Raw genomic sequence first — 16,699 nt, 5'->3', positions numbered from 1 at the left:
ACCAGAATACCCTTTTAATGGGTGGAGCCAGTATTTAAAGGGGTTGTCTAGAATAAAACAGTTGATAGCCTATTCACAGGACAGGCTGTCAGTAGTTCTTTGGTCGGTTGCTGACACCTGGTTCCCTTGTCGAGGGAGCTGAGAGTGGTTAGAGACAGTACTGGTCAATGGTAAGAATGGGGGTGGAGTCTAATCACCAGTATGTTAAACATGATTGTCACAGTCACTAGTATGATAAACATGACTATCACATTCCCCAGAATGGTAAACATGACTGTCACAGTCACTAGTATGGTAAACATGATCGTCACAGTCACCAGTATGGTAAACATGATCATCACAGTCACTAGTATGGTAAACATGATCGTCACAGTCACCAGAATGGTAAACATGATCATCACAGTCACTAGTATGGTAAACATGATCGTCACAGTCACCAGAATGGTAAACATAATCACATTCACCAGCATTGTAAACATGATCCTCACAGTCACCAGCACTGCAAACATAATTATCAATGTCTACCGCATTATATACACACATCACAGTCACTAGCACTAGAAACATAATTATCAATGTCACTTACATTGTATATGTGATCAGAGTCACCAGCAATGTAAACGAACATACAAATCCCAGCCACCAGCATTGTAAACATGATTATCACCCGAATCACCAGCATTAAAAACATCATCATCTCAATCACCTGCATTATAAACATGATCATCCCTATCACTAGCATTATAAACATGATCATCTCAATCACCAGCATTCGAAACATGATCATCTCAATCACCTGCATTATAAACATAATCATCCCTATCACCAGCATTCTAAACATGATCATCCCAATCACCAGCATTGTAAACATGATCATCCGATCAACCAGTAGTCATGCTCTGTGTAAAAATGATTGATCCAACAATTTTCTGGGTCTTGTCGGTCTTTGTACATCTTGATTCTTGGCATGTGGCCCCTGCAACCATAGCGATGACCTGCTATAACCAGTGATTGCCGCACGTCCTATAGTTACAAACACTTTAATAAACAAAATGAGGACATGTAAGCCCCCCCATATTACTGATAGGGAATGTCCCTGAAATGTCCCACTTGATCTGCAAGCTTCAATAATTTTACAGGAGACTTCAGTGCTGCCAGCAGGTGGCAGTGTAACACAGAAAACCTGGCAGTAGAAATAGAGAATTGAATACAATTCACCTCACACATTTGCAGCTTTAAGGGGGCATCTATGTCCTTTGGAGGGGATTAGGTTGCACCAGGGTGTGCCGCATTGTCCTACCTTGTGGGCATGGAGCTGGTCTATTTCTCAGGGAGGTGACTGCAGTTAGAGCCCTGGTGTGCCATGGGTCGTCCACCACAGCGCTGTACAGAAACTTCTTGAGCTCCCCCTAGTGTTGGGCAAATTTCCACATATTTTTCATATTGCATGTTCCATGTTATGCCCATCCCAGGCCTTACCTAGTAATCTCTTTTCTGCTGCCCCACTGCTGCATACATCATTAGCTCGTATTCCAATAACCACACAATAGTTTATAACCTGTGAATTTTATTTTACGATGCCCCATTTGTAACCCCACAGCGTCATCTAGCCAAACACATTTGAAATTATTTCTGAAAATCTCAGGAAAATACAAAATGCAAAGTGAAGAAGTTGGCGACGATGTATGGGAAAGAATCACAGGTACCTGCCATTAGCGGTTTATAATACAAGAACAGAAAAATAAATAAATCTCCCTGGTTACAAATACTGGATCCCAGAATCTAAGGAATGTGTAGTAAAACCCCCATACAGAAATAAATGGTATTGCCCAGGATGGTGTGTGATGCCCGCTCATTGACTGGTGTGAGGGGGATGTTAAACAAGGCATGGCTTCAAAACAACACAGGAGTCCGGGATGAAAACGTGTAGCGTAATCAGTAATAACGTCACTTCACTTCTTCTGCAGCTGCCGCGCCAGAACATCAGCCTGCAAGAGAACAAGATGGAGGAGGGTCAGTATACAGCACGGTTATCAGCTTTTATTATTACTTCTATTTTTGGTAATAGACATAGTTTTATAGGGTTTTAGGTGGAATCAGATCTGATAATCCATAAAATAGGTAACCTTACACTATTTTCACCAGAAAGCATTGTAAACATGATTATCCTTGTCACCTGCATTTTAAGCATGATTATTCCAGTCAACAGTATTGTAAACATGACCATCCCAGTCACCAGCATTGTAAACATGATCATCCCAGTCACCAGCATTGTAAACATGATCATAAGAGTCAATAGCATTGTAAACATGATCATCCCAGTCACCAGCATTGTAAACATGATCATAAGAGTCAATAGCATTGTAAACATGATCATTCCAGTCAACAGCATTGTAAACATGATAATCCCAGTCAACAGCAATGTAAACATGATCGTAAGAGTCACTAGCATTGTAAACATGATCATCCCAGTCTCCAACCTTGTAAACATGATCATTACAGTCACCACAATTGTAAACGTGATCATCCCAGTCAACAGCACTGTAAACATGATAATTACAGTCACCAGCATTGGAAACATGATCATCCCGATCGCCAGCATTAGAAACATGATCATCCCAGTCACCAGCATTGGAAACATGATCATCACAGTCACCAGCATTAGAAACATGATCACCCCAGTCACCAGCATTGGAAACATGATCATCACAGTCACCAGCATTGGAAACATGATCATCACAGTCACCAGCATTAGAAACATGATCATCCCAGTCACCAGCATTGGAAACATGATCATCACAATCACACAGGGGCTAAAGTCAGTGCAGTGATCTCCCAGCACAATGAGCATTTGTGACAATCATATTTCACATTTTGTGCAGCAGCGAGCTGCACATAGGACAGGGCAGTCTTTGACCTCTCCAGGTAGAATCAGAATACATGGCAACGTATTTCACCAGATAAGAAAACAGGAAGAACCATTAAAGGGGTAGCCTCTCCAAGATGACACTTGTCCAAGTGCCCTACGTCATAGAGGGGATCCCTGGCTCGGAACCCTTATCTATGTTTCACAACAGCTTGAGTGGACCCAGGACATCCATGATTTCTGATAGATGCCTTGTAATGTGTAGCCAGACAAAGGGGATGTGTAGACATCCCCTTTAAGAACTTCCTCTTATGATATCGCAAACCGGCTTTTATAATAACATTTTGTCTTGTTTCACCACTTTATAAAGAATCTCTACTAATATACAACCAAATGTTATAGAAGTTTCTATACTATCCAGTAATCCAGAATATCTGATAATCTGGCATGTCTTACCAGTATGTTCTTTAACAAGTTTTTCCTGGAGTTCCTGAGATAAGCGCATTCCTCTCCTTCACAAAGTTTAATTTCTTCTGAAATCTGCTGAAAATATTATTATTAATAATAATAATATCACATAGTAAAACGTTCACTCATGTTTCCTATGGATAAAATAGTCAGTGTTTATTAAAGGGGTTGTATAAGATAAAACAGCGCCATTCCGGTCCAAGTATTACAGCTTGCTTAGCCCCATTCCCATTACTGTAAATCCTTACTGGAGTAATGTGCTTATATGATTCTTTAATTACTTCCTATTTTAAACAGCTATAAATACTCAGACTTAGCAGCCAATGCCAGGCAGCTGCTGTCAAGCCCCAAAAATTACACAATATTGCAAAGAAAACTGAAAATTCATATGATAACAAATGCAGTAATAGCTACTGCTATTCATTGCTACTACTGAGATGAGCCTTGGTTCCAATATTCTGCCCTATCATAAGTCCTGGGGGTATCTGAGTACTGGCAGTCATTGTCAGGACCCAGGAAAGGCAACTGGTACTATAAGGTAAGGTGCGGTATATAGATGACATACCTCTGGGGATGAAGGCATATCCAGCTCTCTCTTTCCTCCAGGGTACCAACCATGAGACCAGTGCTGTCCCTGTGATAGCTGTGTACTGACTGCTATCAGGACGAGGAGGAGGAGTACCAGGTGGCTTTGGCAGGCCATGAGTCTGTTTATGGTCGCAGTTCACAGAACTGGGTCTGCAAAGAAAAAAGTAATTAGTGTAAAATATCCACCTGTTAAATATGACGGACATAATACAAGCAGGCATGCTCTTATAGCTGAATAGAATCCCAGGCAGGGAGAAGTAGCGGTATGGTTGGGGATCACTGTTCTGGGATGCTGACGTCTTCACTTACAGTCGAATTTACAAGATATTGTTTACTGGCTGCAGTGTGATCTAAGCCTTTCTGAGACGAGAAGACCTCCTGACCCCCCATGGATCATCCCCCCCCCCCCCCCCCCCCCCGACAATACAATAATTTATGATTGGTTTCCTAAGATATTTGGCGCCTAAATGTCTTCTTACGACCCCCCAGGCCAGAAGGGGACATCTCGCTGTAGACTGCAGTTTGCAATATATCATTGACTCACTGATTTAGTCGTCTGCTACATATTTATCCAAAAGTTTTTCTCTACATAACAAACTCAACTCTGCTACATCGGTTACATAATGATGTCACCATTGTTCTACTGCAGCTTATGCTTTGCAGCTTGTGTCATCCTATCATACATGTTCCTGCACCTAACCTGAGGCGTCCATGTATTCTAGTGCTTACAGTGAAGTCCTGATTGCTGATTCTGAGTCCAAGACTTCTGGCCTGTAAGAAAATATTTGATCCTGAGTTACATGCTGTATTATTCCCCAGAGCTGCACTCACTATTCTGCTGGTAGGGTCACTGTGTACATACATTACATTACTTATCCTGTACTGTTCCTGGGTTACATCCAGTATTATACCCCAGAGCTGCACTCACTATTCTGCTGGTAGGGTCACTGTGTACATACATTACATTACTTATCCTGTACTGATCCTGAGTTACATCCTGTATTATACTGCAGAGCTGCACTCACTATTCTGCTGGTAGGGTCACTGTGTACATACATTACATTACTTATCCTGTACTGATCCTGAGTTACATTCTGTATTAAACTCCAGAGCTGCACTCATTATTCTGCTGGTGGGGTCACTGTGTACATATATTACATTACTGGTCCTGTACTGATCCTGAGTTACATCCTGTATTATACTCCAGAGCCGCTCTCACTATTCTGCTGGTGGGGTCACTGTGTACTGTACATATATTACATTACTGTTTCTGAGTTACGTCCTGTATTATACTCCGGAGCTGCACTCACTATTCTGCTGGTAGGGTCACTGTAAACATACATAACATTACTTATCCTGTACTGATCCTGAGTTTCATCCTGTATTATACCCCAGAGCCGCTCTCACTATTCTGCTGGTGGGGTCACCGTCACTGTGTACATATATTACATCTCTGATCCTGTACTGATCCTGGGTTAAATACTGTATTATACTCCAGAGCTGCACTCACTATTCTGCTGGTGGGGTCACTATGTACATACATTACATTACTGATCCTGAGTTACATCCTGCATTATACTCCAGAGCTGCACTCACTATTCTGCTGGTAGGGTCACTGTGTACATACATTACATTACTTATCCTGTACTGATCCTGAGTTACATCCTGTATTATACTCCAGAGCTGCACTCACTATTTTGCTGGTGGGGTCACTATGTACATACATTACATTACTTATCCTGTACTGATCCTGAGTTCCATCCTGTATTATACTCCAGAGTTGCACTCACTATTCTGCTGGTGGGGTCACTATGTACATACATTACATTACTTATCCTGCAAATATAATAATTATTAATGAACTATAGCGCTATGGTCGGTACAGGGATATTCAGTTGTGAAGCAATAATTGTAAAGCGATGGTAAAATGTATATATCTTATACTGGAAGAACCAGTGAAAAAAGTTAGCTGTGAATGAATAAACAATCACAATCAGGTGGATGCTAGGTGTGTGACTTTGTAACAATCTCCAATAGCGGTATACCGTTATCACACGTAGTGATACTAAAGTAATTTCATATGCTTAGTGACAATGTCCTACCTGTGTTTGGCAATAAGTGCTCTCTGCGTTGGTTATCCTGTAAAGTTCATCTTGCAAGGTGTAGTAAGGGAGGATCCTTGCTGTCGGGGTTGGGAGCGAGCCCCGGCCGGCGGCTCTGCTGCTACCAAAAACACCCGGCACAATAGAGTAAGTTCAAAGGAGTCCACGTTTGGGTGACGTCACTCTAGTGGATACGGAGGCCGATGTATGGCAAAAGAACATCTAACGCGTTTCAGCGAACTTGCGACCGCAAGTTCGCTGAAACGCGTTAGATGTTCTTTTGCCATACATCGGCCTCCGTATCCACTAGAGTGACGTCACCCAAACGTGGACTCCTTTGAACTTACTCTATTGTGCCGGGTGTTTTTGGTAGCAGCAGAGCCGCCGGCCGGGGCTCGCTCCCAACCCCGACAGCAAGGATCCTCCCTTACTACACCTTGCAAGATGAACTTTACAGGATAACCAACGCAGAGAGCACTTATTGCCAAACACAGGTAGGACATTGTCACTAAGCATATGAAATTACTTTAGTATCACTACGTGTGATAACGGTATACCGCTATTGGAGATTGTTACAAAGTCACACACCTAGCATCCACCTGATTGTGATTGTTTATTCATTCACAGCTAACTTTTTTCACTGGTTCTTCCAGTATAAGATATATACATTTTACCATCGCTTTACAATTATTGCTTCACAACTGAATATCCCTGTACCGACCATAGCGCTATAGTTCATTAATAATTATTATATTTGCAACATATTGATGTAGAGGATTCGGAACCCTCTGGATCTATAGAGCGGCATAGTGGTTCGGTATCTGCAGTGCAGCGCCGCACAGTGTGAACTAGCACGGAACACACGTTTATTATTTAATCACATTACTTATCCTGTACTCATCCTGAGTTACATGCTGTATTATTCCCCAGAGCCGCACTCACTATTCTGCTGGTGGGGTCACTGTGTACATACAATACAATACTGATCCTCTACTAATCCTCTATAAGCCAGAGCAGAGAGCACCCAAGTAACAGTGTATCCCACTATGACTGATTTGGGGGTCCCATGAGCTGGACCCACTTTGATCATCTGTAAATGTTGATAGACAAGGATGCAAATATAAGGGGGGGGGGGGGGGGGGCACTTAGACCCTCTTGCCTCTTAGGTAGACTAATGGCTGTAACACGTTTTGCATTGGGGCCAGAAACTACACGTTCAGTTTTTCTACAGCGCCACCACAGGAGAAATGAAGTAATACATGGTTTCTGTTGAAATAAAGGCATAGGTGTGCTGGAACCTTCAGAAGCCTCTCCTCTCTAGGTAATAGGTCAGGGCCTTGGGGGCCACCCTCCACCCTAAAGTTTATACCTTTGAGGACATGTTTGGACCCTCCAGATCCTGCCCAAGTGTCTGCTCTAAAAATCTACAGGCCAGGATGAGTATAGGTATCTTTTTATTCTGGGATTTATAACTACAACTCCCAACTGGCAGAGAATGTTGGGATTTGTAGATAACCCGCAGATGGTTGAAATCCTAGCAGTGTTATACTGGGAGCAGCTGTCATTACACTGGATACACCGGGGTAGGAGCTGCCCTAATATTTGCCCACTATAATTTCAATTCATATGAGGATTATGTCTTGTTTGCAGGTCCTGACATCCCGATCACCAGAGATTGTGTAATCCGGTCTCCCAGGGGCCACATTATCTAGGCCCCTAAATAGTATTCATGGAGGCTGAAGGAGGAGAAGACTGAAATACCCGTCATTTGTATAGAGCTGTCATTCATTGAAATGAATGGAAACTCTACAAGGTACAGTTGTATAGATAGTTCATAATGCATGCGGGCTGTCATGTTGATGTCAGTGCCTTACACTTGCTAATGTTACTTTTTTCATTGTGGTTACTTTCCCTTAAAGGGGTTTCCCCATACTGATAACATATGGCCTTTCCTGATGTCTTATTGCTGAGGTCCCACCACAGGGCCCCCACTGTTTATGAGAATGGTGGTGGTGGGGGGGGGGGGGGGGGTACCAAATGCCCCTGTTGGATGAAGCACTGCCACTCCATTGAAAATCTATGGCATTGCGAAACATATCTAAGTACAGCACTTTGTTATCTTCAGCAGCCCTATACAGCTTAAAGGGATACTCCAGAGTGAGAAAAAGATTGTTTCAGATTTACTGCTTTGGGAATTACTTCTACTTTGAAAACTCGAGTCTTCCAGTGCTTATCACCTGCTGTATGTCCTGCAGGAAGTGGTGTATTCTCTCCAGTCTGACACAGTGCTCTCCGCTGTCACCACAACCCTCCATTGTAAATGTCATTACAATATTGGTGCCATGATCTTCTACATCAGCATCATCACACACGGATAGATTGTAGGCTCCTATGGGAAGCTACATTCAATCTCTAGTAATATAGTCTACACTATGCTTAGAGACAGTAGATTTGCCTCTTAGAACCGAGATAGTAGCAGAGTCGGGCTTGTCATGTGGCACCATTCATTCCAATATCATAAATTGCTTTCTAGTGATATATGAAGATGCTTTAAAGAAACTTGTCTATGTAAAGATATAGAAGAGCTGAGTTTGCCATTTGGCACAACTGTTGCTAATATCACAAAATGTTACCTAGTGAATTAATATAATACACAAAACAAAGGTTCCATGTCATATTCAGCCCAAACACATCCATACAGGTAGTAATATATAATATATATATATATATATATATATATATATATATATATATATATATATGTAGTAGAGCTGAGTTTATCTCACGTGTGATTAATATTGAGCTTTCCATGTTACTGCAGAAAAAATAGCAACTTGTCTATTCAGCCAGTACCATGAACAAAAAGTTTTCAATTTCAAATGGAATACTGGAACATTTTTTTATGTATATGTGTAGCAGAGATGAGTTTGTGTTTTCTGAAAATTTGCGCCAATATCATGTTGTATAAGCTAGTGAGTCGGCACCATGCATAAAGAAACAGTTCAATTGTATATTTATCCCTGCCATATATGCATATGTAAGATGTAGCAGAGCAGAGTTTGACACAACTTTTTCTAAGTCTGAACACGCCTTATAATCTAGTGATTTAACTCTTTACAGAAAATGAAACTGTTCAGTTACCTTTTCAGTGCAACCCTATCTGGATATGTAAAGACATAACAGAGACGTGTTTGTCCTTAGATACAACGCTTGGTGGAAACTGACTCTACTGTTAGTGATCTGTTCATAAAACTGTAGGAAAACTGGTTTAAGGCTATAAGAACTGTAAGAATATAACGATAAGAATCATCATTCATAATGGACAAAAGCAACAATTTAACGACGCATCCAGCTCTGCTTCATCTGTATATATAAGCTGTGGCAAAGCTAAGTTTGTCACTGTAGCAGTGTAGTTATTGACAGAACAATCAGAATCAATGATCAATGATCTTTCCTTACAAACTCAAGGACAAACTCAGTTCTGCTGCATTTTCACATGCACAAATATGAGTATGTTGTCTAATTTATCTTTTTCTTTTGTGCATGTTAATATGTAGCAGAGCTGAGTCCTTAGTCTTTTCACAGGAATCCAGGAAAATGAACAGACATTTTTCAGGATGTCCAGAAGAAACTGTTCAATAGCACATTTACTCCGTCAATGTGCATATGTAAAGGAATAGTAGTGTCGACTAAATGTAGCAGAGTCTGTAGTCTACAATATTGCAAGAATTATAAGAATGCACAAAAGTAACAGTCCATTGATACTCAACACTTCAACACTTCATATGTGTGTGTGACAATGTAGCAGTGCTGAGTTTGTCAATGCAATGTGCAGCAGGTGGTAGTATCACACCTGGTTAGCATCAGTATTTCCATGGGATTGTAGGATAAGTTGTCACAGTGCAAAAAAAGAAAGATATCAATACACATTCAGCTCTGCTACATCTATCTATATCATATCTATCTATATCATGCAAGCATTAAATTCCAAATCAACCGTTTAGAAAAGTAGTATTAAGCTCCTAAAAAAGGTAGACAGAAATTGCCAGACAGGTCAATACGATATAGTTAAGTAGAGGTCACGTACCTTGCAGATGTCTGTTTAGATCCACAAGACTTCACTGATAAGTGAGCACTTGCCCTGGGTATTTATACCTTCCCTGTGCTTGGATGAGGATGATTTTCTTGGATCTGCCTTCTGCTGACGTGCAGGGTCCCTGCTCTCTGATTAGTGACATGTTCAGGTCTAAGTCACAACACATGCCATCACGTCTCCTGATGGGGGGGGGGCTGCGGTGTGCTCCCCTTTTACCTCTGAAATGAGCAATAGCTTTTATAGGAGCAACAGAAACTAAAGGTCAAACTGTAATGAGCCTATATATGGATAAATAATGAATGAACCCAAAGAACATACTGAGTAATATCATTATTAACTTACCAAATTCCCAAACTACGTGTTAGGTCAATACAGCGATATAATAGTATACTGACAAAGTTCTGTAACTTTATAATACTGCTCCTATATACAAGAATATAACTACTAAAATACTGCTCCTATATACAAGAATATAACTACTATAATACTGCCTCCTATATACAAGAATATAACTACTATAACACTGCTCCTATATACAGGAATATAACTACTATAATACTGCTCCTATATACAAGAATATAACTACTATAATACTGCCACCTATATACAAGAATATAACTACTATAATACTGCTCCTATATACAGGGATATAACTACTATAATACTTCTCCTATGTACAAGAATATAACTACTATAACACTGCTCATATATACAAGAATATAACTACTATAATACTGCCTCCTATATACAAGAATATAACTACTATAATACTGCTCCTATATACAAGAATATAACTACTATAATACTGCTCCTATATACAAGAATATGACTACTATAATACTGCTCCTGTATACAAGAATATAACTACTATAATTCTGCCTTCTATATACAAGAATATAACTACTATAACACTGCTCATATATACAAGAATATAACAACTATAATACTGCCCCTATATACAAGAATATAACTACTATAATACTGCCTCCTATATACAAGAATATAACTACTATAATACTGCTCCTATATACAGGGATATAACTACTATAATACTTCTCCTATGTACAAAAATATAAATACTACAACACTGCTCATATATACAAGAATATAACTACTATAATACTGCCTCCTATATACAAGAATATAACTACTATAATACTGCTCCTATATACAGGGATATAACTACTATAATACTGCTCCTATGTACAAGAATATAACTACTATAATACTGCTCCTATATACAAGAATATAACTACTATAATACTGCCTCCTATATACAAGAATATAACTACTATAATACTGCTCCTATATACAGGAATATAACTACTATAATACTGCTCCTATATACAAGAATATAACTACTATAATACTGCCTCCTATATACTGGAATATAACTACTATAATACAGCTTCTGTATACAAGAATATAACTACTATAATAATGCTCCCTATATACAAGAATATAACTACTATAATACAATCTAGGAGAAAAAGAAGCGCTGTACCTCACACCTATGGCTGACACAAGTGCCTCTCGGCTGCATATAAAAAACATCAGAAGTTTGTGTGTAAATTGATCAAGCCACACTGCCCCATGTATCAACGTGCAGGTCTCTGATACACATGGGTCCCTACACTAAGTCCACACTGTGTCGGTCAGTGACCACCACCCCCGCCAGGTGTGCACCCCCATGTTACAGGACCAGACTCAAAACAGCCCCCCTAAAAACACCTAGCCGACACCACCGGCGGAGGAGGTTGCCCCCAAACAGCACAAGTCTGGATAAGGTATTACACTCACCATAGCTGCTGCAGACAGAATGGGAAAGACGGGAGGGATTAAACATGTGCACTCAGGTGTCTCCTGCTGATTGCGGTCATGTGGGTCTCACCAGGAGGAGTGCAAAAACACTTAGAAAAGAAAGAAACAAACAAATACGATCTAGGAGAAAAAGAAGCGCTGCACCTCACACCTATGGCTGACACAAGTGCCTTTTGGCTGCATATAAAAAACATCAGAAGTTTGTGTGTAAATTGATCAAGCCACACTGCCCCATGTATCAACGTGCAGGTCTCTGATACACATGGGTCCCTACACTAAGTCCAAGCTGTGTCGGTCAGTGACCCCCACCCCCGCCAGGCGTGCACAGGCAGGGAAGGGAGGCCATGGAACGGCCCTGCAACCCCCATGTCACAGGACCAGACCCAAGACAGCCCCCCAAAAACACCCAGCTAGGGCAGTGGTAGCACAAACACAACTAAGCCCAAAATCAAACCCTTATATGAAGTCATTTCTAAGGCCAGATCCCAAACTAGACACCTGCATTCTTTTATCCGTCCTGGTTACTCCTCTGGATGCTGCTGATGGGTGGGGGAACCAGGTCAAAATCTGCTACTTCTCAAAACAGCATTCCCATGCAAACAGCCACACCATCTATATAACCTTATAACAGGACCTGCACAGCACTCTGTACCTGTGACAGTCATAATGCCAACATAATGATATATCTACAGCACCTCATAACAGTGAGAGCCACAATAATACCTATTAATTATTATTACAGTGTTCTTATAACAGTGACAGCCACCGTGCCCTTTAAAATATTGACAGCCATGCACAGCACCCTTTGTGATAGCCAATGTGTCCCCATAACAATGACGGCACACTACAGATGGGAGGTAGCACAAATGCAGTTATTAGCAGAGAGACATGTTTTGATAGGTCTGGGTCTGAGTGTTCAAACCGTGACCGATCGAAGGACAAGCAGGGAGAGGACCACGCTGCCGCGAATCACGCTCATTGACTTTCATTATGTGTCACACTATGTGTCATCATGTGACACAGAGCCGGGAGAGGACTGCGCCTAGTGCGGTCTTCCCCCAGCCGAATCTCATGATTGGAACCCGTCTAAACACTCACATCCGGACCTATCAAAATTTTTTTACATGTTTTTTATAACAAAAATAGAAAAATGCTTCAGCAACCTGCAAGTGTCAGGACTCACCACATATAATCCCTCCTGCATACATGTGATAAAACCCTGTTTTTTTTTTTGTTTGTTTTGTTTTTGTTTTATAAAATAATGAGGTTCTTTGTAAACGTTGGTAAGAACCTCATTTTTTTAATTTAAAAAGCAACAACTTTAGAACAGATTTTTATCGTATGTATGCTGGATGGCGTATGTGTGGTGAGTCCTGACACTTGCAGTTCGCAGACTCATTGTACTATTTTTGTTAGTATGTTAGTCATGGCAACGTGCTTTCTGCACAGTGTGAACAAGTGTTCGTGGAGTGCTGGCTATTTGTTTGCTTTTTATGTTTTTTTTTATAACAGTGACACTATAAGGCTGGGCTCACACTCTTACAGCCTTTTGCATGAGGTATATATTGCAAGGTCTCATGATTAGAGATGGGCGAAGCAGATTTGGTTTGCTTCGTAAGAAGCAAAATAAATCAGCTTTGCTCATCTATACTCATGATGTATACCTTTGATAGAAGATTTTAATGTATTTCATTTTATAGGCAAACAGCAGAATACTTTACCCAATTCGCAGAAGGGGAGCCCTGGGTAGGCTCTGATGATAAATAGTTACTATATACAGTTACCATATATGGACAGCTATCATATATACAGGTAGATACCATATATGGACACTTACCATATATAGACAGTTATCATATAGGGACAGTTGCCATATATGGACAGTTGCCATATATAGACAGTTACAATACATTGACAGTTACTATACATGGACAGTTACCATATATAGACAGTTACCATAAATAGACAGATAGCATATATGGACAGTTACTATATAGAGAAATTTACCATATATGGAGAGTACATCATTGGAGCTTCTCAGCAGGAGTAAGGTAATTTGTCTATGTACGCGTCTTCCCATCCTCCTCCCCTGCACCCTGTAGAGCAAAGGCATTTTAAAGCTTGACCTCTATATAGGGGGACATAAAGATCTAATAAAATTTAAAGGAGAACCAGTCACCATCTGCCGACATCACGTTACAGACCAAGAGATTCTGACATGCCCCACTGGGAATGCTTACAAAGACTTTTGTTGGGCGTCGTATGTCAGAGTTTCCAAGAAATATTATTAAAAACACTGTGGTTGGGTGTCTTACCCAACTTACCCTATTCCAGCCTCTCTGCAAAGAGGGAGTCTGTTCAGTGTGAGAACAGTAGAGGAGCTCCAGTTATAAATCAGGCCTAGTATTAGATTTGTGTGCAGAGAGGAGTGAGTAGATGCTTGGCCTATGGAGGTAAAGCGAACAAGGACCTCACAGCTTCATACTAGGAACCAAGGGGGTTTCCATTCAGGCCTATTGTAAGTTGGCTACCGTGTCACAAAGCCTATAGAACTGCAACACAACACTACTGTTCACACTGTGCAGATTGCACACTGCTGTGCCTAATACACAGACAAAAAAAGAAGAAAATGCAACAGCAACCTACAAGTGGGAGTCTAGTGGGTGGTCTCCCTCAGTGATTGACAGCATTTCCATGTATACAGTCACTAGGACCGCCCTCTGGACTCCTTAGCACTGAAAGAGAAAGTTTTAAAATTAAAGTTTAAAGTTTTAAATTTACAACTTCTTTTCTTTGCTTTCTTTACAACAATCTTTCTTTATCAATCTACTCAGCTCACCCTGCTCTATAACATAATGCCGACATGTTTAGCGTCTCTAGTTCCCTATAAATTATTTTATCTTCCCAACAGTGTTTCCCCTCTAATTAATAGGATGAATAATAATATCAGAAACATATTCTACTATCAGAAATATTATAAACTTTTAGTCCACCATCTTGACATTCAAAGCTTCACCTTATACCCATACAATCTGTATGGATTATTATTGGTTATTATATAGGATTATACGCCATACTTTTCATATAACGCTCAATTCCAGGGGAACCCATGGGATTGCCACGTAGTGATGTGATGACAATATAAATAAGACTTCAAACACCTGTACCTACATTTTAATTAAATTCTCTGATCGGGTTTTAGGGTATATGTCAGCTACATGATATTAAAGATCCTATAATCCAGCACATAATGTATATATGTCCCCTGGAACCACAGGTCATGTATTCTGAATGTTGAATGGGACGTCCTGACCTTTATGTACTTTATACTCTTAATCCCAGCACTTTGTATAACAGAGAAGCTGGTGATATGTATCACTCAATGCCAAGAGCTGTGACAAACAAAATGGCAGATAGAGACTTCCGGAGGGGTGGGGAGCATAGGAACAGGGAGAGGTGAGTATGTGCAGTGTCCAGATCTCCAGTTTTTCTGGGGATAGATGTTGTTCACATACCGGGGAGATTTCCCTGGTTTCACATCCATCCAAGAAGGGGGGGTGGGGGTGGGGGTTTCAGCTGAGGTGATATAAGGGCAGAATGAGCACATGAGGAAGAAGAAGGTACTCTTGCCAGTATGTAAGTATTGTGTCTGCCCTGAGAGCCTGTATGTCACAGCATATGCTTAGAAACTGGTAGTTTTCCACTGTTGCTGTGACGAGACGAGAGTGCTGTGCAGAGACGAGTTTTTGGAGGGAAAAAACAGACCTGTTGACCTTTTCAATGTTGTTTATGTCTAAAAAACTGCTTTGTTATTCCCATAGACCTGTATGGAAACTCAATACAAGTCTAAGGCAGAGTAAAGTTGAAACATTGTATCTGTTAAGGCAGTGCTTCTCCACTCCACTCTGCCCACTAAAAGGTTCTAGTTTTCCCACAAACAGTATAAAAGGAAGTCAGTCAGTAGCCTAGTGTTTTGCAGATAGAGACTAGAGAGGTGATGTCAGGAATGTGCAGTAGCCTGGTGTGAACTGGGCCTGGTTTTGCTTTTGTGTGACACACCCGCTTGCTTCTCAGGTTCCAGCAATGCAGGAGTTACACTGAGCTCTGCTAGACTTGATTGCTGCAGCTGAGCAAGGCTTTTGATTGACTCTTTCCTCTGCCTATCCGGAACCTTGAGGATCAGAGTGCCGGTCCAATGGGGATCCGGATCGGGCTCTTGATCCTCATAAAAAAACGGAGCCAGTCTCTCAGCACTGGCTATTAAAGCGACTGTGTAGCCACTGTGGAACCCCCCCCCCCCCCAAACTACTTATACCTTGTTGTAGCTTAGGCGAAGTCCTTTCTGGTGGTATGTTTTAATGAGGCAGAAAATCCAACTTTAGTAGCGGGGCTGCCGTGTCTAAGAGGCGGGGCCGAAGCGTTCGTTCCCTAGTGCAGCGCCGCCTTTGTGGTGTTGCTGATTGTCTCCCCCTGCCTCCCGTGCCGCCCCCTGCCCGCCTTCACAGGGTTCCATGTAAATGCGCATGCAGCGTTTTTAAGCTCCGGCGCCGCTGTAGTGACATGGCCGGGTCCGCACCGCCTCCTTTGGCCGTTTTCCACGGCCTGTTTAGTGACGCTCTTGGCCCAGCCCCGGCTCGCATGCCTGTCAGCGGCCACCCCGCCCCATCACATAGCATGTTGGCGCACACTGCCTACGTCATCTTGTAGAGTTCTTGGGATCGGATCTTGCGCAGGCGCACTGACGCGACCGGCTTTATC

At 41.4% G+C, this 16,699-nt stretch overlaps 1 protein-coding gene across 1 annotated transcript; it reads right to left on the bottom strand.

Moving 5' to 3' along the window:
- Positions 1 to 1,952: 1,952 nt before the first annotated feature.
- LOC138797280 (progonadoliberin-2) lies at positions 1,953 to 4,037 on the bottom strand. The gene is made up of 3 exons (XM_069977219.1): positions 3,900 to 4,037; positions 3,323 to 3,406; positions 1,953 to 1,988 (listed from the first exon to the last, which is right to left on the bottom strand). Exons 1-3 carry the CDS (start codon positions 4,035 to 4,037, stop codon positions 1,953 to 1,955), a joined length of 258 nt encoding a protein of 85 aa, XP_069833320.1.
- Between the last annotated feature and the right edge of the window lie 12,662 nt (positions 4,038 to 16,699).

Source organism: Dendropsophus ebraccatus, chromosome 7, assembly GCF_027789765.1.
Source record: "Dendropsophus ebraccatus isolate aDenEbr1 chromosome 7, aDenEbr1.pat, whole genome shotgun sequence".
Taxonomy (NCBI): Eukaryota; Metazoa; Chordata; class Amphibia; order Anura; family Hylidae; genus Dendropsophus; species Dendropsophus ebraccatus.
Note: the sequence above shows the minus strand (reverse complement) of the source record. Positions and strands in the feature narration are given on the sequence as shown.